Raw genomic sequence first — 26,556 nt, 5'->3', positions numbered from 1 at the left:
TTTTAGCAAGCTTCAAAACCGAAAGTACCTCCAAAATCTGAAAAAGAAAATGATCCTTTGCGAACACCGGAGGCTTTGCCTGAAGAAAAGAAGATTGAATATAGATTGTTAAAGGAAGAGATTGCCAAGTAAGTGTAATTTTATGTAATTTACATTAAAAGTATGTGATGTTTTCAAAACTTCTCTTACAGAGTTCGTTGGCACTGAGAAATGAGTGATGATAGTTTTATCCAAGATACAGAGTTAATGTTTTATAACTCACACAGAAGAGGGAGCTGGATGGTCATACATAGACTTGAATAGAGTGATGTGCTGCGACATAACCAGCTTAGAAAAAAGATGAAAACTCTCAAAGAGAAGGACTCCACTATCAACTTTGAATGTTAACTTGGGTCATGCATGTTGGTCATCATCTTTATTGTTAGTCGGTGTGATTAATATTGTTACTGCATGAAATAGAATACGTTTTAAAATTAGTTTAAGTTTATTCTTGGGTATAATGCATATATCCTTTTTGATAATTTTAGCCGTGAGAAACAGCGTTTGATTAAATCAGATCAGCTGAAGACAAGTTCATCATCTCCAGCAAACTCTGATGTGGAAATTGATGGTATTGGCAGGATAGCAATGGTTACTAAGCAGGTTACAGATGCAGAATCAAAACTGAAAAAACATAGGTGAGCCTTGTTATCTTCACATATCTAATTGTTCCTGTAGTAGAGAAATATATTTTTGTGGTATATGTTATTAATAAGCATACTGTAGAATTATACATTTTCTCACTTAAACTTTGTAGAATGTAGAAGTCTGTCATTTTGTTGAATGATACTACATTTACATAAAGTAATGAAATTAATGTTTAAATAAAAATACCAGCCAGGTGTGGTGGCTCATTCCTATAATCATAGCACTTCGGTAGGCCGAGGTGGGTGGATCACTTGAGGTCAGGAATTTGAGACCAGCCTGGCCAACATGGTGAAACCCTGTTGCTACTAAAAATACAAAAGAAATTAGCCAGACATGGTGGTGCATGCCTGTAATCCCAGCTACTTGGGAGGCTGAGGTGGGAGAATCGCTTCAACCGGGGAAATGTGTTCCCACCGCACCTGGCCCAACATTGAATATTTACTATAAGTTTTCAACAGTAATTGACATTACCTCAAGCTTAAATGGTTTTTTTTTTAAGAGATCAGCCTCATAGTTACTATTATCAGTGCAGCAGTGTTACTTTAAATACCTGTGTGATGAATATAAAAATATTCATCCCTTTAAATTTTATCTGTGTCTCATTGTAGATGCATTTTAAAATTGTGCTACTACTTTGAAAATTTTTTATTCTGACAGTGTTAGTCTGCTCTTGTGGGGAAACATTAACAAGAATTTTGTTATTTCTCATTTAGGATTCTCTTGATGAAAGATGAATCTGTTTTAAAGAATCTTGTGCAGCAAGAAGCCAAGAAGAAAGAATCTGTTAGAAATGCTGAAGCAAAGATTACAAAACTTACAGAACAGCTTCAAGCAACTGAAAAAATTCTTAATGTTAACAGAATGTTTTTGAAGAAGCTTCAGGAACAAGTAATTATTTTAAAATACGCTAGTCTCCCATGTACTACACATTTTTATAGGCCAAATTTTCTGTAAGACAAACCACCATATACTAAAGCCAGCAAAATATGTGTAACCTATAGTTTCTTATTGATAAATAATATTGGAATATTTTTATTTTCAGTTGAATAAAGCTGCGGTATTTGAGAAGAAGAAATTTCCTGTTTTAAGGTTTTCATTTACATTTTCAGGATTATTCTATATTTTCAGATTCACAGAGTTCAACAGCGTGTTACAATTAAGAAAGCTTTGACTCTAAAATATGGAGAAGAGCTTGCTCGGGCAAAGGCAGTGGCTAGTAAAGAAATAGGAAAACGTAAACTGGAACAAGATCGCTTTGGGGTGAGTTTTTTATAGAAATATTTTACTTTTAGAAAGCAGGAAGTTTTTATGATAGTTTTAAGGGTAAGATGTATATATAAAGTAACTCTTTGCTATAAATTCCAAGAGATTAAGATTAAAGCTTTGTTTTTAAATGACATCCACATTTTTGGATGCCTACTTTGTTATTTTGTCTTGACTTTGTTTTTTTCATAAGTCATAGATTAACTAGCAAAACTTTTGGCTACTTAGGTTAAGCTCTGTTTTATTCTCCATATTGATTTAGTTTTGGAATGTTAGCATTGTATGGTGGGGATAGCACAATTATCTTACCAGAAGTTGTTTATAAAATCACAGTAATGTAAAGTATTTATATCATTTTTCTCCCTTAGCCAAACAAAATGATGAGACTGGACAGTTCTCCAGTATCAAGTCCAAGAAAGCATTCAGCAGAACTAATTGCTATGGAGAAAAGACGGTTACAAAAGCTGGAATATGAATATGCCCTGAAAATTCAAAAATTAAAAGAAGCCCGAGCCCTTAAAGCAAAGGAACAACAAAATATCTCTCCAGTTGTGGAAGAGGAACCCGAATTTTCTTTACCTCAACCCTCACTTCATGATCTGACACAAGATAAATTAACCCTGGACACTGAAGAAAATGATGTTGATGATGAAATTTTGTCTGGTTCAAGCAGAGAGCGAAGAAGATCCTTTTTAGAATCCAATTATTTTACTAAACCTAACCTTAAGCACACTGATACCACCAACAAAGAATGCATAAACAAGCTTAATAAAATACGGTAGAAAACCAGAACTTTTCTAGGGTTAAAATTGGTGAATTGCAAAATTATATTCAAAAGCTGACAGCCTAAAACAGCTGATTTTAAAAACCACCACAGGCATTACAGAGAAGGTTTTGCATGGTCAGGTAATTGAACATTTCGTGTTTTCTCTAAAATCTGAAATTCACCCCGGCCTTATTTGCCTTACAGAATTATTATTTTCTTTTGCAGGAGATTTCTGTAGATGTGGATTTTGTCACAGCACAAAGTAAAACAATGGAAGTGAAGCCATGTCCTTTTAGACCCTACCATAGTCCTCTTCTAGTTTTTAAGTCCTACAGGTATAAAAGAAAGATTCAATAAGCTTGAATTTCAGGATTTCTCTTTGGTTTTTAATATTTTACCTTGAATATTTGATGATAATGAAAACGCAGTTGAATCATTGCTCTCGATAACCAGACTTACCCTTTTAAGGAACGTAAAAATTAAGTGTCCTGCTGTTGGGCTCAAACCACACTCTTGGATTTATCAATTCGTATCAAATTCCAGTTTCTGGCTATTGGTAGAAATGTGGAGAATTTTGGATTTCTGTTCGCTAGGGATTTTAGGAAAAATAATTGGAGTCTTAGAGGTTTTTTTAATTTTTGATTTTTAATTTTACTGTTATTCAGGGTAAGAAGTGCATTGGCCAGCCTTCAGAGTATTTAGATGTTTTCAAATGATTAACTTTGTGGGTCCCCAAAGTTTTAGACATTTAAAAGTTGTGAGAATGTTAAAGGGTTGCATGTTTTATCTGAAAATTGTAAAGCACCTTCCAGGTAGTATAGACTTTTTCCAGATTTTCTTGTCTTAGCTGGTGATGTGTGTAAGAAATACCAGTATTATATAGTATTTTATCATGTGGTGAGAAACTACTTTTAGAATACAAGGTTTTTTCTGTTTCAACTGTTTTATGTTTTTGGTAAGCGGCTTGTTTCTATCACTTGATATTCTGGGTCTTTTCTCGAATTAATTTTGGCATTAATGTAATTAGATAAAAACCTCATAAATAGTAAGTATGGAAATTTTAACTTGAAAAGAAAACTAAAGTTTTCTTAGTTTTCAGAGGAATATTAATTGGGCATAATATACCTGTTCACTCTTTTCACCTTAGATTTAGTCCATACTATCGAACCAAGGAAAAACTTCCCCTGAGCTCAGTATCATACAGCAATATGATTGAACCAGATCAGTGTTTCTGCCGTTTTGATTTAACAGGAACATGTAATGATGATGATTGTCAATGGTGAGTAGTTTTTGTGAACCTTCTGTAATTTGAAAAACGGTCTTGTTTGCTTAACTTTGATATGTACATGATTATCTTTTCTGTGTTTTTTTTTTTATCTTAGGCAGCATATACAAGACTATACGCTTAGCCGAAAACAATTATTCCAGGACATTCTGTCATATAATCTGTCATTGATTGGTTGTGCAGAGACAAGTACTAGTGAAGAAATTACTGCTGCAGCAGGTTTTTAAAGATTTCTTAGTCTCTCTCAAATGAAAATTGAATTTAGGCAACTTAAAAATTATATGTTTAGTTGTTGAAATTGTAAAATACTTACTATAATTCAGTGTGTTTACCCATAATGCTTTATCTAGATTTGCTGTATCCAGTATAATTAAGGTAAAAATTTACCTCCTCTGTTATACTAGCCACATTTCAAGTACCCAATGGCCACGTGTGGCAAGTGCATGCCAGCACAGATTTAAGACATTTCCAACATTGCAGAAAGTTCTTTGGACAGAGCTCATTTAAATATTTAGTTCCATTTATTTAAAAGAAAATATTAAGCTGTTTGTATAGAAACTTTCCTGTTGATTTTAACATAGGACCCTATTTTTACTTACTGTTTTCAAAAATAGAGGAAGGCTGGAAGTTACGATGGCTGTTGTTTCCAATTCTGTAATGAAATAAGACTTCATACACTTTGTAGAAAGCAGAGATTACTGTCACACATTGTGCGCAAATATTATTAAACTTTTTCTCAGATTTGGTGCCAAGTAATAAACCTTAAGCTACAAATCTTTTGAAAGTAAAGGAAATAATAATTACTAAATTTGGTGTTATCACAGCCCAGAGTGATTGTAATGTCACTGAATCTATTTTATTGCTCCCAAATTGGGACTTTAACTTAATTATTTAGTTCATTTCAGGAACTTTTTTTTTTTTTAGCCCAAATTGGGTATATGATGTGGTAGGATTTGCTATAGTAGTTAATACAGGCTTTGCCCTTTCAAATGCCATAGGTGTTATTGCCTAGTACCATATACTCGCCTTTAATTCTTAAACGAGTTCACGTCATACATGTTAATTATCCTAGTCTGTAATTGATATTTGTCATGAAGATTGCATTGCATGTATTTCAGAAAAATACATTGAGAAACTTTTTGGAGTAAACAAAGATCGAATGTCAATGGACCAGATGGCTGTTCTCCTTGTTAGCAATATCAATGAAAGTAAAGGTCATAGTAAGTACATATATAAGAGTGTGTGTGTGTATGTATGTATGTGTGTGTGTGTACTGCATCTCTTTATGAAAAGGACTTTTTAGTTTCTGTATGACAGATTTTGTTGGTATTATGTTCTTAATATAAAATACATATCATTTCAGGCTAGGTGCGGTGGCTCATGCTTGTAATCCCAGCACTTTGGGAGGCCTAGGCGGGCTGATCACTTGAGGTTAGGAGTTTGAGACCAGCCTGGCCAACATGGCGAAACCTCGTCTCTACTAAAATTATAAAAAGTAACTGGGTGGTGGTAGCGTGTGCCTGCAGCCTTAACTACTTGGGAGGCTGAGGCAAGAGAATCACTTGAACCCAAGAGGCGGAGGTTGCAGTGAGCAGAGATTGCGCCACTGCACTCCAGCCTGGGTGACAGAGCGAGACTTCTGTGTCCAAAAAAAAAAAAAATACATACCGTTTTAAGATGGAGTGAATGTAGTTCTTTTCAAATATTGAATATCCTTCAAAATGTTAAAAAAAAAAAAACTAGTTATGTCAATTAACAATCTTCTCCTATCTACTTTAGCTCCTCCATTTACAACCTACAAAGATAAAAGAAAGTGGAAGCCAAAGTTTTGGAGAAAACCTATTTCAGATAATAGCTTCAGTAGTGATGAGGAACAGTCTACAGGACCAATTAAGTATGGTAAGACGTTATGTAATTTAAGATCCAGAATTATTAAATTGTGGTGTTCCATCTTTATTTAACACTTTGCTAATCCTTTGGTGTATCAGCTTGCCTAGTTAAAAAAAATTTTTGTAAACACGATGCCATTGGGTTTTTAGGCAATACAGTTAATTCACTGTGCAGGATTGCCTCTGAAATTGCACAATATTTGTGTTCATGGCTTCTCTCCAGTAAATGCAAGCAGTACTGCTTAGTAAATAATTATGACTGCTTCAGATATTTCCAAACATACATTATTTGTCTGGGAAGGTAGCTTCCATTTGAGAACCACTGCCTAGCCTGTGTCCTCCTTAAGGGCAGGTGTTCTATTTTACTTCATCTTTGAATATGTTTTCTGACATGCAGAAGGCTCAAAAAATGAGAATGAACAAATGATAGATGAACTAATGAACAGAATAATGTATGAATGAGTGCCTGTATGTTTGGCTCATTTTACTTTCTAATTTCAAGTTTGCATTATTTGTGAATTAGCAAGTATCCAAGAGATGAATACTATTATATACTTATTTACACTAATGTAACACTTTTTTTCTAGTTTAGATATAGTAAAATAATCTTTATAAAGTATGACTTTTAATTTCTTAATTATAATTTGCAATTTAACAAATGTGAATTCATTTGATAATAATGAAAAAGCAGTTGAATCATGGTTACTGATAAGTCGACTGAAAAGGTAATGTCACTTAGCCTTAAAATAGTAGAGGCCTAATTACTCCTTTTGTTCTGGTGTAATCTTTAATAGCTCCTCTTTCCACTCAGAAGGGTCCTGGTTTGGGCAATAAATTATGTCATAGCTCTACCTTAAAGCTATGAGCTAGTACATATCATTAGAATCTTTAGGTTTTTAAATTATTTTAAAGATGAGAACAATTGTTTTCTTTTTCTTGCATCTGTGGACTAAAGAAAATATGAAGCTAATAACACTTTTTTTTTAAATAGCTTTCCAGCCAGAGAACCAAATAAATGTTCCAGCTCTGGATACAGTTGTCACTCCAGATGATGTCAGATACTTTACAAATGAGACTGATGACATCGCTAATTTAGAAGCAAGTGTGCTTGAAAATCCTTCTCATGTACAACTTTGGCTCAAGCTTGCGTACAAGTACTTGAATCAAAATGAGGGGTAGGTCAGCTTCAAATCTTTGTGTAAACGGTTGCACATTTATATTTTTATGTTTGAGGTTTTTTTTACCTATGGTAATCAGTTAGGTTTCTTTCCTAGTATCAATGGAGTCTTTGTTTTTTGACAAAGCCAAAAGCATTTTATTGTTTAAAAGCTATTAGACAAGTTTAAGATTAGATCTTGAGTTTGTGTGCATGGCTCAGTGTATGGGTAATAAATTATACTAAAGTTTTTTACTCCAGTAGGCTCTTATTTCAAAGTAGGATTAGTTAAAACAGTAAATTCTGACTGGTGGAATGATTGATTATTGTTTTTTTAAAAAATCATAGTAGTCATAGTTTTTAAATAAAATTATGATAAAATAATGGTGGAACAGGTTAAATTTTGTTAATTTGTAATGGATATTTAAAGCTTGTCTGAGAACCTCCAAGTTATGGTGAATTTTCTTTGTCTTGGTGTCATATTAAATTATATGTATTTAAATAAGGTAAATAGTAATAACTTATACAACCAATAGTTTGTATTGCAAATGGCATCTTCTAACTTCTTGGTAGTATAAATAAGCCAAGAATAGTCTTTTCATAATTATAACTTTATAGTTACAATAATTCAAGGGTTTTTTTTTTTTTTAACACATTTCTTTGAAATATTTGACTATCTTAAAAGCTTTTAAATAAAGCAGTGCTGCAGAGTGCTAATAAACCCACACATGCCTGGATGTGTTGCTTATTTAACTTTCCTGTGTGTCATTTCCATGTTAATGGGATAAGTACAGTGTTTTCTTTTCTGACTCATTTGCTGAGTGAAGACCAAAAGAACCGTACATTATTTTATGAATAGGATCATGAGAAAGAATTATCTTCTCCAAGAGATAGCAAGCCCTTGACCGTTGAAAAGAACTATTATACTGAAAGCTTTGATATTTTGTACGTGCAGTAGCTGGCCTTGAGAGAGAGTCGTTTAACTTTTCCCATTCTTGAACAGTGTAAATCATAAAAGGTGTTGCTGAATATGGACATAAAGCACATTTGAAGTTGATAATCTTAGTGGTTTTATAACACTGTACTTTTGTCTGTGGTAAATACTTACTGAACATTCACTTAAAACATTGTTGAGTCTGTGGAAAATCAGAAACTTTCAGACACGTGATTTAAAATCTTAATCTAGTACCCCTTTTCATAAGTGATCCTGGCTTCCTGGTAAATTCTAATAAAAATGGAATTTTAAAATTGATTCATTGTATTAGCCCTGTTTAAATTTTCAAGCAGGTTCTAAAAAGCACTCCCGCCTTTTCTTTTATATATACAGGGAGTGCTCAGAATCCTTGGATTCTGCTTTAAACGTTCTGGCGCGAGCATTGGAAAATAACAAAGATAATCCAGAAATTTGGTGCCATTACCTCAGATTGTTCTCAAAAAGAGGAACCAAGGACGAGGTGCAGGAAATGTGTGAAACAGCTGTTGAATATGCTCCAGATTATCAAAGCTTTTGGACTGTGAGTAGAAAAGATAACGTACATGTGCGTGTGTGTGTGTGTGCGTGTGTGTGTAATCCTTTGGATCATCTTAAATATTGATATGTCGCTTAATAGAGTATATGCCTTATCTGAATATGGATATAATAATCTTACTTTCAGTTTTTAGTAACCACAAAGCCATTTCTGGATCAGAATTTAGACTAAGCAAGAAGAAAATATTTAGTGAAGCAGTGATTTTTTTGTTTTGTTAACTTTATTAGTAAAGAAAAAATGTAAAATTATTAAAAATTTCACACTTACCTATATTTACACAGTTTTAGCTTGGGCAAAGTTAAGTGTAGCTTTTGCAAAACACCTGAAATAATTGTTTCTTTTAAATTTATCTTAAATTGCCTCTATAAAATTATAATGACTGCCAGGAAACATTTTGTCTTTTATTATTTGTTTCCATGCTTATAGAAATAATCCCAATCTGTAATTCACACTAATATCTAAAGTTGCCAAGCTAAAACATTTGATTGAGAAAAAGTGGCCTCTTCTTCTTTCTCCAAGAGAATGAGATGGTTTTTTTGGCTGTCAATTTTTGAGACAGGGTCTTACTTTGTCACCTAGGCTGGAGTGCAGTGGTGCAGTCATGACTTACTGCAGCCTCTACCTCCTGGACCCAAGCGATTCTCCTACCTCAGCCTCCTGAGTAGCTGGGGCCACACATGGGTGCTACCATGCCTGGATAGTTTTTAGATTTTTTTGTAGAGATGGGTTCTTGCTCTGTTGCCCAGACTGGTCTTGAACTCTTGGGCTCATGCAGTCCTCCTGCCTGGGCCTCCCGAAGTGCTGGGACTAAAGATGTGAGCCACCATGCCCAGCCAAGAATGGGATGTTTTTTACCCAGACTTAAAATTATAATTGATCCACTTGAGAAATAAAATAAATATTCACCTGAACTTTTATCACCTGAACTTGGGAGCCATTAGTTTCAGATAAATTTTTAAATAAGTCTGTTGCTGTCAGATCTGTCATTTACTTACCAACTGAAGTTGTGAACCTGATAGATTTAGATAACATGATACCCCTTAATAAACTTCCTACTCTATTTCTTACTCTTTGAACGTAGGTACTGAACAGATTTAGATAGTAAAGGATGCTTGTTTTTTTTTTTTTTTCTTTTTTAAAACCTAGAGCACTTTGTACCAAAGTGAATGCTGTTGATCACCACAAGATTTTATAGGGTGTAGAATATTCAAAAGTTGTAATATTTTTCTTTGAAGTTGTTTGGTCTTTAATGTATTTTGTCATGCATTTCCTTTCTTTTTTAAAAAATCTTTTTTGAGATGGAGTCTCGCTGTGTCACCCAGGCTGGAGTGCAATGGTGCGATGTTGGCTCACTGCAACCTCCGCCTCCCAGGTTGAAGCGGTCTTCCTGCCTAAGCCTCCAAAGTAACTGGGACTACAGGCATGCACCACTGAGCCTGGCTAAGTTTTGTATTTTTAGTACAGATGGAGTTTCACCATATTGGCCAGGCTGGTCTCAAACTCACGTGATCTACCCACCTTGGCCGCCCTAAGTGCTGGGATTATAGGCGTGAGCCACTGTGCCCAGCATATTTCTAATATAAATCTATTCTCAAAACTTTTATATAGTCACACACCTAAGCAACACAAATTGTATGTGATAATAAATGTGAACTTTGGATATTCATCCTGATCTTGCTGCGATTTACCTTTTAAATCAGGGAAAAGAGAAATGAAATTGCTTCAGTGATGACTATAAGAGTATATCTGTATTGTTTTAGTTTTCATCTGATTCCACTTTTCGATATGTGATGGAAGAGGGAGTCTAGGTTGTAGTACTAGAAGATGGATTTATACATTTTACAATTATCCTTTTGCAGAAGTTGAAGATTTACTATGAGATGGTTTTTTAATGAAATGTGTAAAGTCTGTAGTTTTGGTTTATTCCTGTAAGGCAAGATTAATAATATAAAGGCCCTTTGGGCAGTTTTTACACCTAGAAAGCACCTTTGAAGAGAAGGATTATGTATGTGAGAGAATGTTGGAGTTTCTAATGGGAGCAGCCAAGCGGGAAACATCCAATATTTTGTCCTTTCAGCTTTTAGAGGCTCTTTTGTTTAGAGTTCAGCTGCACATATTTACTGGGAGATGCCAAAGTGCACTGGCAATTTTACAGGTAAGCACTTGTTACAGCATTTAATTGCATTTTGTAGAAAAAGTTTAAAAGGTCTACACCGTTATCCATAGCATTATTTAATGGTTGAAAGCACAAGATTTGGATTTGAATCCTTGTTTTTCCACTTACTGCTAAGTCGTGTGACATTGGGTAAGTCTATGACTTTATTTCCTCATTTGCCTGATGGGTGTAGTATCTTTTTTTATAAGATACTAATAAGTAGAGTTTTTATAAGATACTAATAAGTAGAGTTTTATAATAAGTAGAGTTTTTATAAGGTTTCAATGAAAGTATTTTATGTTAAGTATCCACAGATAAACTTCAAGATTCAAGCCATAAGGGAAAAAAATCAGTCTGATGAAAATAATCTATATGAGTGTGGTTTAAAAAATTTTTTTTCTTTTTACTGTTTTGTCTTTGTCTTACTAGATTTTAAGTATCAGGACACTTAAGATGTACCAACAAATGTGACCATTTTATTATTTTATAAACTTTAGCATGGTAAAAATTATGTTTATCTGGTATTGACATCTCTAATTAATTTTTTTATCAAAAAATTTTAAATTTTTCCTAGAATGCATTGAAATCTGCTAATGATGGAATAGTTGCTGAATACCTTAAAACAAGTGATCGATGTTTGGCATGGTTGGCCTACATACATCTTATTGAATTCAACATTCTCCCTTCAAAATTTTATGATCCATCTAATGATAATCCTTCAAGAATTGTTAACACAGAATCATTTGTAATGCCATGGCAAGCAGTTAAAGATGTAAAGACTAATCCTGACATGTTGTTAGCAGTTTTTGAAGGTAAGTATAAAGTTTATAAATTGTAATATCAACTGTTATATTATAACATCAGTGTTTAGAACATTAACTACCCATTATTGTAATTCTCCATAATTAAGTGGAACAAATTGATATCTCTATATTGCAAGTTTTAGTTTCATAATTTATAAGGCAAATTAAGTATTGAATCAGAGAAGATGGACACTGGCATCTTTGAAAACCAATAACTGCATGATATTACATTATCTTTCTGATTGTGGCAAAGGGCAGTCCATTAAGGTGGAAGTTTAAAGATTTGTATCTTTTCAACCAATTAATATTTTCTCCAGGAGTCAGTGAGGTTGGTTGCTTCTCTATATTAAATGATAGGCCTGTTGTGGAACACATTAAAAGATGTAAAACCTGGCCGGGCACGGTGGCTCAAGCCTGTAATCCCAGCACTTTGGGAGGCCGAGACGGGCAGATCACGAGGTCAGGAGATCGAGACCATCCTGGCTAACACGGTGAAACCCCGTCTCTACTAAAAAATACAAAAAACTAGCCAGGCGAGGTGGCGGGCGCCTGTAGTCCCAGCTACTCGGGAGGCTGAGGCAGGAGAATGGCGTAAACCCGGGAGGCAGAGCTGGCAGTGAGCTGGAAGCCGCCCCCGGCCCCCCAGCCTGGGCGACAAAGCGAGACCCCTACTCAAAAAAAAAAAAAAAAGATGTAAAACCTGTNACTTTGGGAGGCCGAGACGGGCAGATCACGAGGTCAGGAGATCGAGACCATCCTGGCTAACACGGTGAAACCCCGTCTCTACTAAAAAATACAAAAAACTAGCCAGGCGAGGTGGCGGGCGCCTGTAGTCCCAGCTACTCGGGAGGCTGAGGCAGGAGAATGGCGTAAACCCGGGAGGCAGAGCTTGCAGTGAGCTGAGATCCGGCCACTGCACTCCAGCCTGGGCGACAGAGCGAGACTCCGTCTCAAAAAAAAAAAAAAAAAAGATGTAAAACCTGTTCCTAAAAGAAGTATATAGCCTAGTCAGAAGATAAAATCTATACATTTGTCATAATTATTAAACATACAAGGTCATATAACTGTGTGTTAGTATATAGTCTAAACTGTATGCTACATAAAAGAGACTAGGGCCGGGCACAGTGGCTCATGCCTGTAATCCCAGCCAAGGAGGCGTGGGCAGATCACCTGAGGTCAGGAGTTCAAGATCAGCCTGGCCAACATGGTGAATCCCCATCTCTACTAAAAATACAAAATTTAGCCGGGCGTGGTGATGCATGCCTGTATTCCCAGCTACTCAGGAGGCTGAGGCACAAGAATTGCTTGAACCAGGAGGCGAAGGTTGCAGTGAGCTGAGATCACGCTGTTGTACTCCATCCTGGACAACAGACTGAGACTCAGTCTCAAAAAAAAGAGACTAGGATCTGTGATTTATAGAATTATTTGATACTGGCCATAAACCCAAAGGAAAGAGATTATTATAGATTGACATGATAAAGGAAGTCTTCATAGAAGAATGGGGACCTGGAGCTAGATGTTGAAGCATGGCTATCAGTATGACAAAGTGGGTCTCCTCAGAGATGGAGGTGGACCCTTGTCTTATTTATCATTTTACTTCTAAGGGCCTGTAAGGATGTGTGGCAAAATATTAAGTGCTTATTAAATGCTTGTTAAATACCCAGTGAAGGAAGGAAAGAAAAGAAAGGACATTATTGTTAGGGGAGTTAAACAAAAAGCAACAGGTAGATGGGAATTTATGCAATGGATTTGAAGTGTGATTGGGAAAAGGGATAGGTCTTATCAAACTGAGAGTTCTGTGCTGGACAATCGTAGTGATTAAGCCTGATAAGTAGAATGATACTTGATTTTTAAGAACCTTGAAAATGTGGTAGACTTGATGGCAGTAGAGGTTCTTTAAGAAAGAATGTGCTTGAAGAGAAATTACACCAATGGTAGGAAAACCAACCAGAAGCTGATGGCAGTAACTGAAGTACAAGAAAAGTATCCTGGGAAGGAGGATATTAGAGACGTTTTAAGTTATCACATAGAAATATGTGAGGGGAAGGCAGGGGCGGGTTGCAGATTAAATGTCAGGGAAGAGGAGAAGGAGTAATGAAAGGTTTCAGAGTTTCGAGACTGGGAAAAGGAAAATGTCATTAGTAGAAAACTGGTAAGTTGGGAAGACTGATTTTGATGGTAGGAGTAGTATTTGTGTTTGTAATTGGTCATTCAAGTGGAAATGATTGTTGGCGGTAGGAAGTAAGGAAGTAGACCTTGGCCGTGCGTGGTGCCTCACATCTGTAATCCCAGCACTTGATAATCTGCTGAGGCAGGTGGATCGCCTGAGGTCAGGAGTTTGAGACCAGCCTGGCCAACATGGTGAAACCCCATCTCTACTAAAAATACAAAAATTAGTCGGGCATGGTGGTGTGTGTGCCTGTAATCCCAACTACTCGGGAGGCTGAGGCAGGATAATTGCCTGAACCCAGGAGGCAGAGGTTGCAGTGAGCTGAAATTGTGCCACTGCACTCCAGCCTGGGCAACAGCGCACTCCATTTCAAAAAAAAAAGGAAGTGGACCGTACTTGGACAATTATCAATACATAAGTGGATTTGAGTGTTATTCACATAGAAGTTACTGTGTTACAGAATGCTTTACAGTTTTTATAATGTGCTTTTGAAGTAAATTATGCAGTACTTGAGGCTATGGGATATTTTCTCTGAGGAAATGAGATTTAAGAGCATAACAGTAAGGAGTAAAAGGGACAGTGGAGTCATTAAAATGGGAATAAGAGGAAATTTAAACAATCTCTTGGAAGCAGAGGCAAGAAGAAATTAAGAAGAAGGGGAAGAACACTGTCAAATGTTAAATAAAATGAAGGTAGAGGTGAGCTTTTATGTTTGGTTAGATAGGAGTCCTTATAAGTGAACTTCAGGAGTGGAGTTTTAAAGTGATTGCATTCACTTTTAAACTCCACGGATCTGGGAAGTTGTGGTACCATTGGGTAAGGAGGAAATGGTCACAGCTGTGCAAAGTAAAACACTGTACCATTTAGTAAGTAGCAACAAGATCAAGAAAGAACTCTTTACAAGGGGAAAAGTGTGTTTTGATGGAGTAAGGAAAGGATCTAGTTTGGAGAAACAATCAAATGGCTGTGGGGCAGCAGGGCAAGACTTCCTTTGCAGTTGTCAGGGAAAGATGAAAAGATAATTTATTCTATAACTTTTTTTTTTTTTTGAGATGGGTTTTAAAGAATTTAGGATAATTACAACAGAGATACTTGTTTAAATGGAAACACTGATAGATGCAAAAGCTCATATGGAATGACTTTATTCTTACCAGGGAAGTTGAGGAAAAGTTGAAAGGAATTGAATTTTAGGATTTTGGAGATTGCTTGGATAACTTCCTTTGAGTAAAAGCCAGAAGCTCAGTAAAGGTGAATAAGATGATGGATGGGTAATCAAAGGGAGGGGTCATCTTTTCCCATTGGCCTCTAGGAGTTGAAGTAACACAGTCAAATATTTCATTTTTATGATTGACATGATTCATGTGATGTTTTTGAGTAGATGCGGTGAAAGCTTGCACAGATGAGAGCCTTACTGTTGAGGAAAGAATAGAGGCCTGCCTTCCACTTTACACAAACATGATTGCTCTGCACCAACTCCTGGAGAGGTACAACTTAATTGCCAAGCAGCTAACCTTGTATTAAAAAGTGATCTTTTCATGTCTTTAGCCTTTTGTTTTGTTTTGTTAAGGTATGAGGCTGCAATGGAGCTTTGTAAATCTTTACTGGAATCATGTCCCATTAACTGCCAGTTGCTGGAAGCCCTCGTTGCATTATATTTGAAAACAAATCAGCATGACAAAGCCAGAGCATTGTGGCTTACTGCATTTGAAAAAGATCCTCAGAATGCAGAGGTTTTTTATCATATGTGCAAATTCTTCATCTTACAGGTAAAAAATAATGCATAATTCTTAAATATGATGCTTTTATATTTCAAATTTCCCTGTCAGCACCAGGAAGTGTTTCCTGGTCCTTTTACCCTTTGCAAGCTGTGTTAGGTGTTCCTTCTCTCTCTGCCATAGTTCTACCTTAATACTTACTACAGTGCATTGTAATTTTATTCCTACCTACTTTAATATATGCTATACTAAACTTCTTGAAGGCAAGGAACATGTTTACTCATATTTGCAGCCCAATGCCTACCACAGTGCTAGATGGCTAATACGTAATTGGTGGATGAAGTGTGAGCCTATGGTAGTATTAGAGGTTAAGCTGTTTAATCGTTAATGGAACTTAATTCAGAGAGTAAAATATAATAACAATTTTCTGAGTATGTCTCAAACTCATCCCCTCCGCCCCTTACCCACCCAAGAAACTTAATCTAATGAGTACTTTTTTAAGGCTTTTTTTCTCCCTTGTGACATTTTAATTAAACATTGTAAGCCTGATATATATCCCCTCCCTCTTTTAAAATAGAATCGAGGCGATAATCTTCTTCCATTTTGCGGAAATTTATTGCATCCTTCTTTAAACCGGGGTTTGAGAAGTATAATAACTTGGATCTGTTTCGGTAAGTTGTAGAATTCTTAGTTTGTAGAGGAATGAGAGATAGCACAGTTCAGTAGAAAGATTACAGTTTTTTTCTTACATGATTATATTTTAGACTGACTTTTTAGTATTTGAATACCCACTTAACAGAATACTCGAAACAGAGTAAATAGAACAATAAAAATGGAGGCAAGATGGAAAATTCTTTAACATTCTTTGGATTAAACACACTATACAAAGTAAGGCATATATTATAACCATAGTAACTCATTCTTTTACTTTATTGTTATTGTTGTTAATTTTAGTACTGAATATTATAGCACTTAGTTATCCCAAGGCAATCTCAGTGATTTTTTACAAAATATATTTTCAATCAAAGTGAATGTAAATAATATGCCTTTTTCTTTTTTTAATTCTGAAGAGAACTACTCTAGCCCCTGATACGTCATGGAGTAAGAAGTTTCAGAGCATCCTTTTCTCAACCATTAATTTCTTAATAGCTCATATAGAGCTGTACTTACTGTCTTTCCTGAGAGTTCCTATTCCAACAATAAGAGGTCGTGGCAGGTTTTGAATAATGATTTTTTGGGGGGGAGCCTCTTAAAATTATCTTTCCTTTGTCCTCCTCATCTCTTTATGGGGTTAGCAAACTTTTTTCTTAAGAGCCAGAAAGTAAATATTTTAGGTTAGCAGGCCATGTAGCCATGTAGTCTATTACCACTACTCTACTATGTTGCTTTATTGAGAAATCAGACATAGATGAAATGTAAATGAATGGTTATGACTGTGTTACAGTACAGCTGTTTACAAAAATAGGCATGGTTTGCTGATCCTAAGTTAAAGCAGCATCAAAAGGAAAATATTTTATCATGACATACTCTATTTTGTATTAGGAAGAACTGAGAGAAGAAAGACCTAAGCTGAATATCTCCCAAAAAAATTTATTGTAGAAAATACAGATGAGTGAAAATAGAATCTTAAAGCCCAAATTTTGTTAAGTAAGTGATCTATCCAACTTAGACCTTGTTTTTTGTTTTTTGTTTTTTTTTACATTTTATTTTAAGAGATGGAATCTCACTGTCTCCCAGGCTGGAGTGCTGTGGTGCGATCTCACCTCATTGCAACCCTCCGTCTCCCAGGTTCAAGCAATTCTCCTGTCTCAGCCTCCAGAGTAGCTGGGATTACAGGCGCACACCCCCCACACCCGGCTAATTTTTTGTATTTTAGTAGAGACAGGTTTCACCGTGTTACCCAGGATGGTCTCGAACTCCTGAGCTCAGGCAATCCGCCTGCCTTAGCCTCCCAAAGTGCTAGAATTACAGTTGTGAGCCACTGTGCCCGGCCCACCCTGGAACTTTTTGTGAACATGGCAGTTTCATTTGAGATTTGGGGACACTATTCCCTTCCAGACTTGAGTCTTTATATATGTCCTCTTATGGTAGCAATTTATTGCCATAGCGATTTTAGTGCCCTTCCCAAAGGACCCTTCTTTCTGCTCTGTTATATCTATATTAATATTTAAAAATAATTGCAAATGAAATAATTCTAAATGCAAATTAATAGAAAATAATTAAACTTCTATAAGGAATTTAGAGGTTTTTCAGCTTCTCCATACTCAATTTCTTCCTCGTTTAAATTAGTTTACTGTAACATCTCAAGCTGAGGCAAAGGACTAATTCAAGGCTGAACCAAGCTCTTTAGAGATTGCTGGTTCTGGTCTTCCCTTGGGCACGGAGATAATTGGTTTAGTTTAAAAGAAAATGCTACCAATTTCTGCCTTGGTAACTAATCAAAGATCTTCAGATCTTCTTGATGCCAGCTTAATAAGGCAGAATACATAAGCGTCAATAAAAATTTTAAAATGAGTTGTCTCCAAATATATTCTCATTACTAAGTCATCTTTATTAAATTATTTTGTGGAAATAGTCATAATTCACTGAGAATTAAGAGAAAAAGGTATTCTGTTTATAGCTTATTTCAACAATAATGAAAGCCTTGTTTACACAAAGATTGTGCATTTCTGTTAATTTAGAAAGTCTTTTTCATCAGATATTAGGAGAATGATGATAGATGAGATAATTTTGGCCTTGCCATACTTACTGTATATTGATACAAGTTTTAAACTTTATAAATTGTCGATGTTTATTAATAGGAGAAATCTGCTCTTAATTGGTTCAAAATACTTTAAAAATTTCATGAGTAGAAATTGTTAAGCAAAATACTTAGCACTGTAATTTTTACCTGGAGTTGAATCAACTCTCTATGTGACATTTAGTATAAAGATGGCAGGCAGAAGGAACTAGATAGGTAATTTTCTCATGTGTTTCAAGTCAATTTGAAGATTAAGTAGATAGCTAGAAAAATTAATTTGGGGATATCATTTACTTTACTAAAGTTAAACTAGGGATTATAGTCTTAAGTAGATTAGATTTGAAGTTATCTCTTCTGACCATCTCAGTTTTCAGTGAGGAAACTTAAGGGATTAACTCATGGTAATGTAGCTTGTCTTGGCAAAGTCAGGATGATAACCTGACTTCTAGATGTTCTATTTCTTTTCTTTCTTATGTTTGCCCCTGATGCAGCCTAATTCATTAAGACTTGTCCCCTTGCAGTTATTTAAAAATTTAAGACAAATAGTTATACTAGATTGTCATTTTTGTGATCAATGTATTTCCTTTAAAATGTTATTCTTAAGGATGGTGGTATCTTACACACAGATTAAAATACATTGGAAGGAAAGTGGACTTAGTCCAGTAGAATTCTTTACTGATTGACTTTTTAGAGTTACTGGGATCGACTTACAATCCTAGTAAGTATTGTGGTTTTTCAAGAAGGGGCTATAATTTGTAGTATTTCCCAACCTTATTTGATCATATATCTCTTTTGACAGGTACCTTATGGGCTAATGTGTTACAGAATACACTTTGATATCATGTCTAAAATTAAACTTAAATGGGTTTTATGTGTATATGGCTGTATGTGAGAGAGACTACTTTCAGACATAAGGTTTAGTAAATCCTTTTTTTTTAAAGAAAGGGTCTCACTCTTTAACATGGGCTGGATCACAGTGTTGTGATCTCAGCTCACTGCAATCTCTGCCTCCTGAGTTCAAGCTATTCTCCCGCCTCAGCCCAGGAGTAGCTGGGACTACAGGCATGCACCACCAAGCCTGGCTAATTTTTGTGTTTTTTGTAGAGATCTTGGGGTTTCACCCAAGTTGTTAGCCAGGCTGATCTTGAACTCCTGACCTTAAGTGATCCACCTACCTCGGCCTCCCAAAGTGCTGGGATTACGGGTGTGAGCCACAGCCCAAGGCCTTGTAAATCTTTTTTTAACAAGAAAGTACAGATTTCATTGGAAAATTTCAGATACTTGGTAGACTCATTTGTTCTTTTTAAACTAGATTTAATTAGAGGATTATGGGGTTTCGTTTAATCTTGGGGATAGAATAAAAAATTCATTTTAGGAGGAGAGTTTTTCATATAGGTATAAAATAATAAAATTGTGGCCAGGCACAGCGGCTGATGCCTGTAATCCCAGCACTTTGGGAGGTTGAGGCATGTGAATTACTTGAAGCCAGGAGTTCAAGACCAGCCTGGCCAACATGGTGAAACACCGTCTCTATTACAAATACAAAAATTAGCTGTGGTGCATGCCTGTAGTCCCAGCTACTCAGGAAGCTAAAACATGAGAATCACTTGAACCTGGGAAGTGGAGGCTGCAATGAGCCAAGATTGTGCCACTGCACTCCAGCCTGGGCGACAGAGCGAGACTCTGTCTCAAAGACAAACAAACAAAAAATACATTGTGAATAACGTGTAAACCTAGAGATGTGACCAAAGAGGTATGGTATGCATATGAAAAGAAAGTCTCGTTGCTTTCTAAAAAACATTTAAATGAAATTTAAGTGAAACTAATGATTTTAAAAAATATGTGTATAATTCATGTGTGTATAGGCATAATTTAAAACAATACTTGGTTTTTTTTCAGGTATCTTTTAAATATTCCAGGACCAATTGACATTCCATCTCGTTTATGTAAAGGGAATTTTGATGATGATATGTTTAACCACCAAGTTCCTTATTTGTGGCTGATATACTGGTGAGACATCCACTGTGGAGAGATATTGCATACTAGGCCTGCATTTGCTGTTTATTATTGAATTACACTGTGTTTGTTATAATTAACTTGATGTTAAAGTCATTGAAGCACAATTGAAGAGATGCTAAGGTTTACATTATACTAGAGAAGAAAGGTCAAAAGAAGGATTCTATTGTAATAACATCTGTAATGTTTAAAATCCTTTGTCATTCCTTCACCCGATAGAATTGAATGATAGACATGTTTTCCTTCATTTTTTAAACAGCCTTTGTCATCCTCTTCAATCAAGTATTAAAGAGACAGTGGAGGCATATGAGGCAGCATTAGGGGTGGCCATGAGGTGTGATATAGTACAGAAGATATGGATGGAGTAAGTTTAATTTTTCTTGATAAGAATGGGATTTGGGGATAAAGGGGTATGGTTGGGAAAGGGGTGACCAGCTTTCTTGGTGAGAGAACTACTGGCTTAGTTATTCTAAATTACAATATTTTTCTTTTGGCAGTTATCTTGTCTTTGCGAATAATAGAGCTGCTGGATCCAGAAACAAAGTTCAAGAATTCAAATTTTTTACTGATTTAGTGAATAGATGTTTGGTTACAGTCCCTGCCCGATACCCCATTCCTTATAGCAGTGCTGATTACTGGTCCAACTATGAATTTCATAATAGGGTAAGAACTCAAAACTTTTTTCTTTAGATGTTTGTATAAAACAAAGAGACTTTAAAAATGATAGCAAAACTCCTGTTTTATATCAAGAGAGCTTTTTCTAGGACTACTTTCTTAACATTCACTATTATTCTTGACCATGTTTCTTATCTATTTAGAGTCTAGCAATAGAACCCTTTGAGGCTCAATTAAAATGTGCATTAATTATTATGTTATAGTTATGAAAATTTAACATTTGAAGCAAAATAGAAGGGATATTAAGGTGTAATGCGTATTAATGAAAAAACACATCAAATCAAAGATTCTATTGTAATACCTGTAATGTTTTGCTTGAGTAGTTGAAAATTCTACTGAATGAAAAATTTAGTAACTTCAAAATAAGTAAGAATGGGCTTATGTGTTGTAGCTGCTCTTTTTGTAAATATTTTGTCAAGCAAATATAGCTATACGTAAGGCATAAGGAAGTTTAAAATTAGGTGCTGCATATAATTCTAAAAGTAGAATCTAAAGATAGTTTTGTGATTACCTTTTAAAAAATTTTTTTTCAGGCACTACTTTTATTCAGCGCATTATAGGCTAAAAGCTCCTTGCTAAAGCTCATTGTAGACTAAAACATATATATGTTTTATTTATTTATTTTTGGTGGGGTGGTTTTGTTGCTAATCAGGATAACCAATTACTATGCTTGTACTTCTATGCCATTCTTTATCCCAGGATCTCAAACCACTTTATGGACATTAAGTCATTTACACACGGGCATTCTATGAGCAAGATGTGGCAGGTATTATTAGCCCTATGACTTGCCGAGCTATACAGCAAGTAAAGGTAGACTCAGGAATGAAAACCCGGACTCCTGGCTTCTTGTCAGTGTTCTGCCCATGGTTCTCATCACTAGACCATATTTCCTAATTCATATTTGGAAAGTCACTAATAAAATTAATGGTAGGAACTGTAACTTACAACATCATACATTACTATAATTTATACATCCATATCTTAAAGACCATTTTGGTTTTCGTGTTAAAACACATAGGTAATTGGATTTCACATTTTGGTTGCATTCATTTTTCGCCCCCCTCAACCTTTACAGGTTATTTTATTTTATTTGAGCTGTGTTCCAAAGACCCAGCATTCCAAAACCTTGGAACGGTTTTGTTCAATTATGCCAGCTAATTCTGGACTTGCATTGAGGTAAGAAAAAGTAACATTCTTTTGGTTCTCTGCCTAATGGAATAGGCTCTTCATATAAAATTATTCTTGAAAACTTGATAAAAATAGTCTGTTGTTCCATTATGTCCTCATGAATATATACTACTTAATTTCAGAGTTGTTAAGCCAATATTTAGCTCTTCATTCAAAAGTCAGTGTAAAAATTCTGGTCGCTTCAGAAAACTTCAAGTTACAAGGGGGCAAGTAATTCCATTCAAGTAAAGTTCATCTGTGTTTCCTAAACACACACCATCTGTCCTTAGTATGTGCATTATAAGCAGTAAGCTTGTTTTCCATGGCAAGGGAATATTATTTAAGAGGTTTTCATATTTTCACATAGGTCAGTTGCTCTCAAATATTGGCAAACATTAGAATCTCCTGGGATGCTCATGTAAAATGTAGATTCCTGACCTTGAGCCCTCACACCACATTTTTGAAGCACTGATTAGGGATTTCATATATTCAATCAGAACGAGATTTCTTAGCCTTTCTTTGTACTTTCTCTGCTCTGATACAGCAAACCCACTTTCATCCACAAGAATTATGCTTTTTAATTCAAAAAGATACCCTGCACGCTAATGCGTTGGCTTCCACTTGTACAGTCATTCCCACTGCATCAGTTGTATCTTATTGTTTTATGGATCATAAGATGCCTAAAATATTTATAAAATGTTCCCTTGTGTTTTAAAGGATTTACATTTCATTTAGCATGTATGTGGGGAAAATAGTATAAAAGTTTAAAAACTACAGTTGAGACAAACATAATGGTAGTATTTTACAATTTTCTTAGCAAGCCTGCCAATCTGTAGAAGCTCATTACAGAAATGTTAATTATGAAACACCTTTGATAAAATGTGAAATAGAAAATGTGGTCATATTTTGACATAATTTTCTATTGTGATAAGCATTTTAGAATGTAGGTAGTTTACTTGTTTATTTTGTTGGTAAATCCCTACCTCTGTGTTTTGATACTTATTTCCTCTGGTCATCCCTGTTCTTTTTTTCCAGGAGAATAGAGAACTTTAATAGTTACTATACATGCATTTTAGTTCAAGAAATATTCAAGATTGATCATACTCTAAGAAAGAAAAATACCAGGAAATTGCATTAGTATCAAGCCATTAGTTTAAAAAAAAAATTGGGATGGGAAATAGGGACTCTTACTTGGTGGGAATGCTTTCATGTACTATAGAAATACATGCACCTTAGTGTAGTTTGGTAAGATGAGCATAGATCTTGACTTGACCTCTTCGTAGTTTGCACATTCCTGTCCCAGGGTAATTTTTGTAAGAGACATTCTGAAATATTTGCTGGGTAGCCTTTATGGAATTGAACTAATCAAGATTTATACTTGGCCGGGTGCGGTGGCTCAAGCCTGTAATCCCAGCACTTTGGGAGGCTGAGACGGGTGGATCACGAGGTCAGGAGATCGAGATCATCCTGGCTAACACGGTGAAACCTCGTCTCTACTAAAAAATACAAAAAAACTAGCCGGGCGAGGTGGCGGGCGCCTGTAGTCCCAGCTACTCGGGAGGCTGAGGCAGGAGAATGGTGTGAACCTGGGAGGCGGAGTTTGCAGTGAGCTGAGATCCGGCCACTGCGCTCCAGCCTGGGCGACAGAGCCAGACTCCGTCTCAAAAAAAAAAAAGAAAAAAAAGATTTAATCATTGTGCTCATAGAGCACATTTGGGGTTCCCTACACTTGCAATGCTTTGTTCATTTTCCTGAATGTACTTTACAGGTTACTTCAACATGAATGGGAAGAAAGCAATGTTCAGATTCTGAAACTTCAAGCCAAGATGTTTACATATAATATCCCAACATGCCTGGCCACCTGGAAAATGTAATGCAACAATCATGTACATGTTTTTATAGCTATTGCTTTTATTTATAAGGTTTGCTCCAGACAGGTAAATCTGAAATGACATCTATATATATATGTTTTTTTTTTTCTTTTTTTCCTGGACAGATTGCTGTTCTTAATTTAGATTTGTTTTTAGCATTTACTGAGGTTTAATGAGAGTGAGTACTCATTAAGAATTGCCTCTAAAAGCAAAAAGCATAGACTTTTAATTTTCTTTGAAGGAGAACATTTAAGTAACAGTACTGTTATCAAACAAATCTGCTACAGTCATTTTAAGACCGCCTCTTTTGAAATGTGGCGTGTCTACCCTGTTATAGTCTGATTTCTTCTTTCTTTTAAAGGTGTTAGTGCTAGGTATTTTTGACTAGTAATTATGAGGTGTTTTGTTTTTGTTTTTGTTTTTTTTCCTCTCGTGAACGTTATTTATGTTCAAAACACTGATCTGCTTTTTTCTTGTAAAGTTGATAAAATTGTTGAATTTTCTTTTCACTATAGGTTTTCCTCCTTGGAAGTTTAGCCTGTTAACTTTCAGGAAGTTTTGTACTCAGATTCCCACAGTCAGTATTCTGCCAGTGGTGGTGGTTCATTTTGTTCAAAGATATATAAATTTTCTTTTCCTTTTCTGTATTCCTTTTTTTTTTTCTTAGAGCCATTGCTGCTGAGATTGTTCTAAAGGGACAAAGAGAGGTAAGCCGTGGTTGAATCTCAGATGGGTCACTTTTTAAAAGTTTTTCTTTCCCTTTTGTTGACTTCTCAATTTAAAAGAATTAAAGCACAGAAGTTAGCATTTCATGCACACTAAGAACCAGGTGGGGAAACAAAAGTAGTTAACATTTTAAGAGCACCACATATTCGGAAACTCCAAAACTCAGCATAACCATTTTGTCTCAGATGTTACTGTGAATTACCATTCTTTAAACAGATAGAATTATGAAGGTGTTTTTCATTATATTTTCTGATGGAATTGTGTGTATGTCTATCTTACAGGTCCACCGTTTATATCAGAGAGCCTTACAGAAGTTACCTCTTTGTGCATCACTGTGGAAAGATGTAATGCTTTTTATCTTTTATTTTATCTCGATGTTTTCCTGTAAATTTTCTGCATGTGCCATATCCATTGATGTGGTAATGCTCTAACTCTAGCTAAGTCTTACTTCTATGCTTCCCTGTCTTTTACAGCAACTCTTGTTTGAAGCATCAGAAGGAGGTAAAACTGATAACCTGAGAAAACTAGTTTCCAAGTGCCAAGAGATTGGAGTCAGCCTAAATGAGCTCTTAAATTTAAACAGTAACAAAACAGAAAGCAAGAATCACTGAACACTGGGTGCAGTCAGTTCTAAGTCCTTATAATAATTGCCAAAATTATTTGAATGATTCTTCAAGATTAGGCTGATCCCTGGCTAAGGTCTGTGTAAGGCAGACAAGCATTATTGATCATATCAAGTTCCCTACAATATCCTGTCCTCAAAACCGGAAGCAATGAATATGATCCTCTTCGGTTGGATAAATGAACTTCCTGTTTGGCCTGCTTCTAGGCCCTGCCAGATTCTCATAACATCATATACGTAAGTATAGTTCCTCAAAGTGACTGACATTTATTTTAATTTTGCCTTGTTTTTGTTTTTTATTTTCTCCCCCATTCCTTTATTTTGTGTTATTCCTGATTCACTTGACACTCTCTGATGCCTGAGAGATTCCTGTTTGGGATTTAATATCCAGGGCTGTGTTTACAGTAAAAAAGCAGGCAGTCCCTTTTAGTTTTTCCTTTTTAAATTTTTTTGAGATTCTTCATTTCAGGATTTAAAACTATAGCAGTCCATCTTAAGGAAAGTGTAACTGCCATGGCCACAAGTCTGCTAGTTGCACTTGAATGCTCTATCAGGGTTGTTTATTGCCCTTTCTACGTTCTGGACTCCTTGCCGAGACTGTTTAACTTGAAGATTAAAGAAACTATTGCAAATGCCAGTGCATCAGAACCTAAGAGTGGTCAAATACTATGTGCAATTTTTTTGTAAAGAAATTTTAATTTATAATAAAGTTTAACAGTTTAAAGAACAGTTAATATTTGAACTGCTTTGTATTGAAATACTACTTTGTAGTATTAAAATTGTTTATATACTTTTTTAATATAAGTTAACTTTCTAAAAACTCTTGCTGTCTTTATTCACTTTTCACACTGGTGGGAAAGGGTCGAAGTCGGAGATAAAGATATTTACCATAACTTATAGCAATACTTTTTTATCTTGAAACTGCTTTCCCATTAAAAAAAAATTTAATGATTTCTTAATTCATGAGAAGATGGATACTGTTGTGAGGACAGTGAACAGAGAGGTTTCCACTACCATTAAATTCCTTGTTCTCAAATTCACAGTGTTTAGAAGGTGCCTCCCAACTGTAGTTTGAATGATTTGCCTAGTGACATGCCATCTGATGTTGAATATCAGTGTGATTGAATGCAAAGGAGACCTTGCTTTTTATTTTGTTTTCAGTTTATATTTGGTTGTTTTAACCTTGGCAGGAAAAATGTTAATGACACACACACACCACCACAAATCTGGTCTTAACAACTTGCTCTTGAACTGTTAGAGGCAGAGCAGCAACCCCATGAAATACCAGGCAAACTTGTACATGTTTACATTTGTATAATGC

At 35.5% G+C, this 26,556-nt stretch overlaps 1 protein-coding gene across 1 annotated transcript in view; it reads left to right on the top strand.

The window, feature by feature from the left end:
* Nucleotides 1-25,964, top strand: part of ZFC3H1 (zinc finger C3H1-type containing) — a 54,462-nt gene extending 28,498 nt beyond the window's left edge. Inside the window, 27 exon segments of the mRNA XM_017867509.1 lie at nucleotides 7-128; nucleotides 528-677; nucleotides 1,401-1,575; nucleotides 1,816-1,947; nucleotides 2,319-2,764; nucleotides 2,766-2,856; nucleotides 2,942-3,051; nucleotides 3,864-3,995; nucleotides 4,099-4,220; nucleotides 5,120-5,221; nucleotides 5,781-5,900; nucleotides 6,882-7,065; nucleotides 8,374-8,560; nucleotides 10,542-10,730; nucleotides 11,305-11,542; nucleotides 15,082-15,187; nucleotides 15,271-15,469; nucleotides 15,996-16,020; nucleotides 16,023-16,089; nucleotides 20,058-20,168; nucleotides 20,434-20,538; nucleotides 20,672-20,837; nucleotides 21,925-22,025; nucleotides 23,785-23,886; nucleotides 24,555-24,594; nucleotides 24,895-24,957; nucleotides 25,087-25,964. Coding sequence (XP_017722998.1) covers nucleotides 7-128; nucleotides 528-677; nucleotides 1,401-1,575; nucleotides 1,816-1,947; nucleotides 2,319-2,764; nucleotides 2,766-2,856; nucleotides 2,942-3,051; nucleotides 3,864-3,995; nucleotides 4,099-4,220; nucleotides 5,120-5,221; nucleotides 5,781-5,900; nucleotides 6,882-7,065; nucleotides 8,374-8,560; nucleotides 10,542-10,730; nucleotides 11,305-11,542; nucleotides 15,082-15,187; nucleotides 15,271-15,469; nucleotides 15,996-16,020; nucleotides 16,023-16,089; nucleotides 20,058-20,168; nucleotides 20,434-20,538; nucleotides 20,672-20,837; nucleotides 21,925-22,025; nucleotides 23,785-23,886; nucleotides 24,555-24,594; nucleotides 24,895-24,957; nucleotides 25,087-25,224 — 3,723 coding nt within the window. The 3' untranslated portion in view covers nucleotides 25,225-25,964.
* The last annotated feature ends 592 nt before the right edge of the window (nucleotides 25,965-26,556 follow it).

Source organism: Rhinopithecus bieti, unplaced genomic scaffold (assembly GCF_001698545.2).
Source record: "Rhinopithecus bieti isolate Rb0 unplaced genomic scaffold, ASM169854v2 scaffold_3874, whole genome shotgun sequence".
In the NCBI taxonomy this organism is placed as follows: Eukaryota; Metazoa; Chordata; class Mammalia; order Primates; family Cercopithecidae; genus Rhinopithecus; species Rhinopithecus bieti.
Note: the sequence above shows the minus strand (reverse complement) of the source record. Positions and strands in the feature narration are given on the sequence as shown.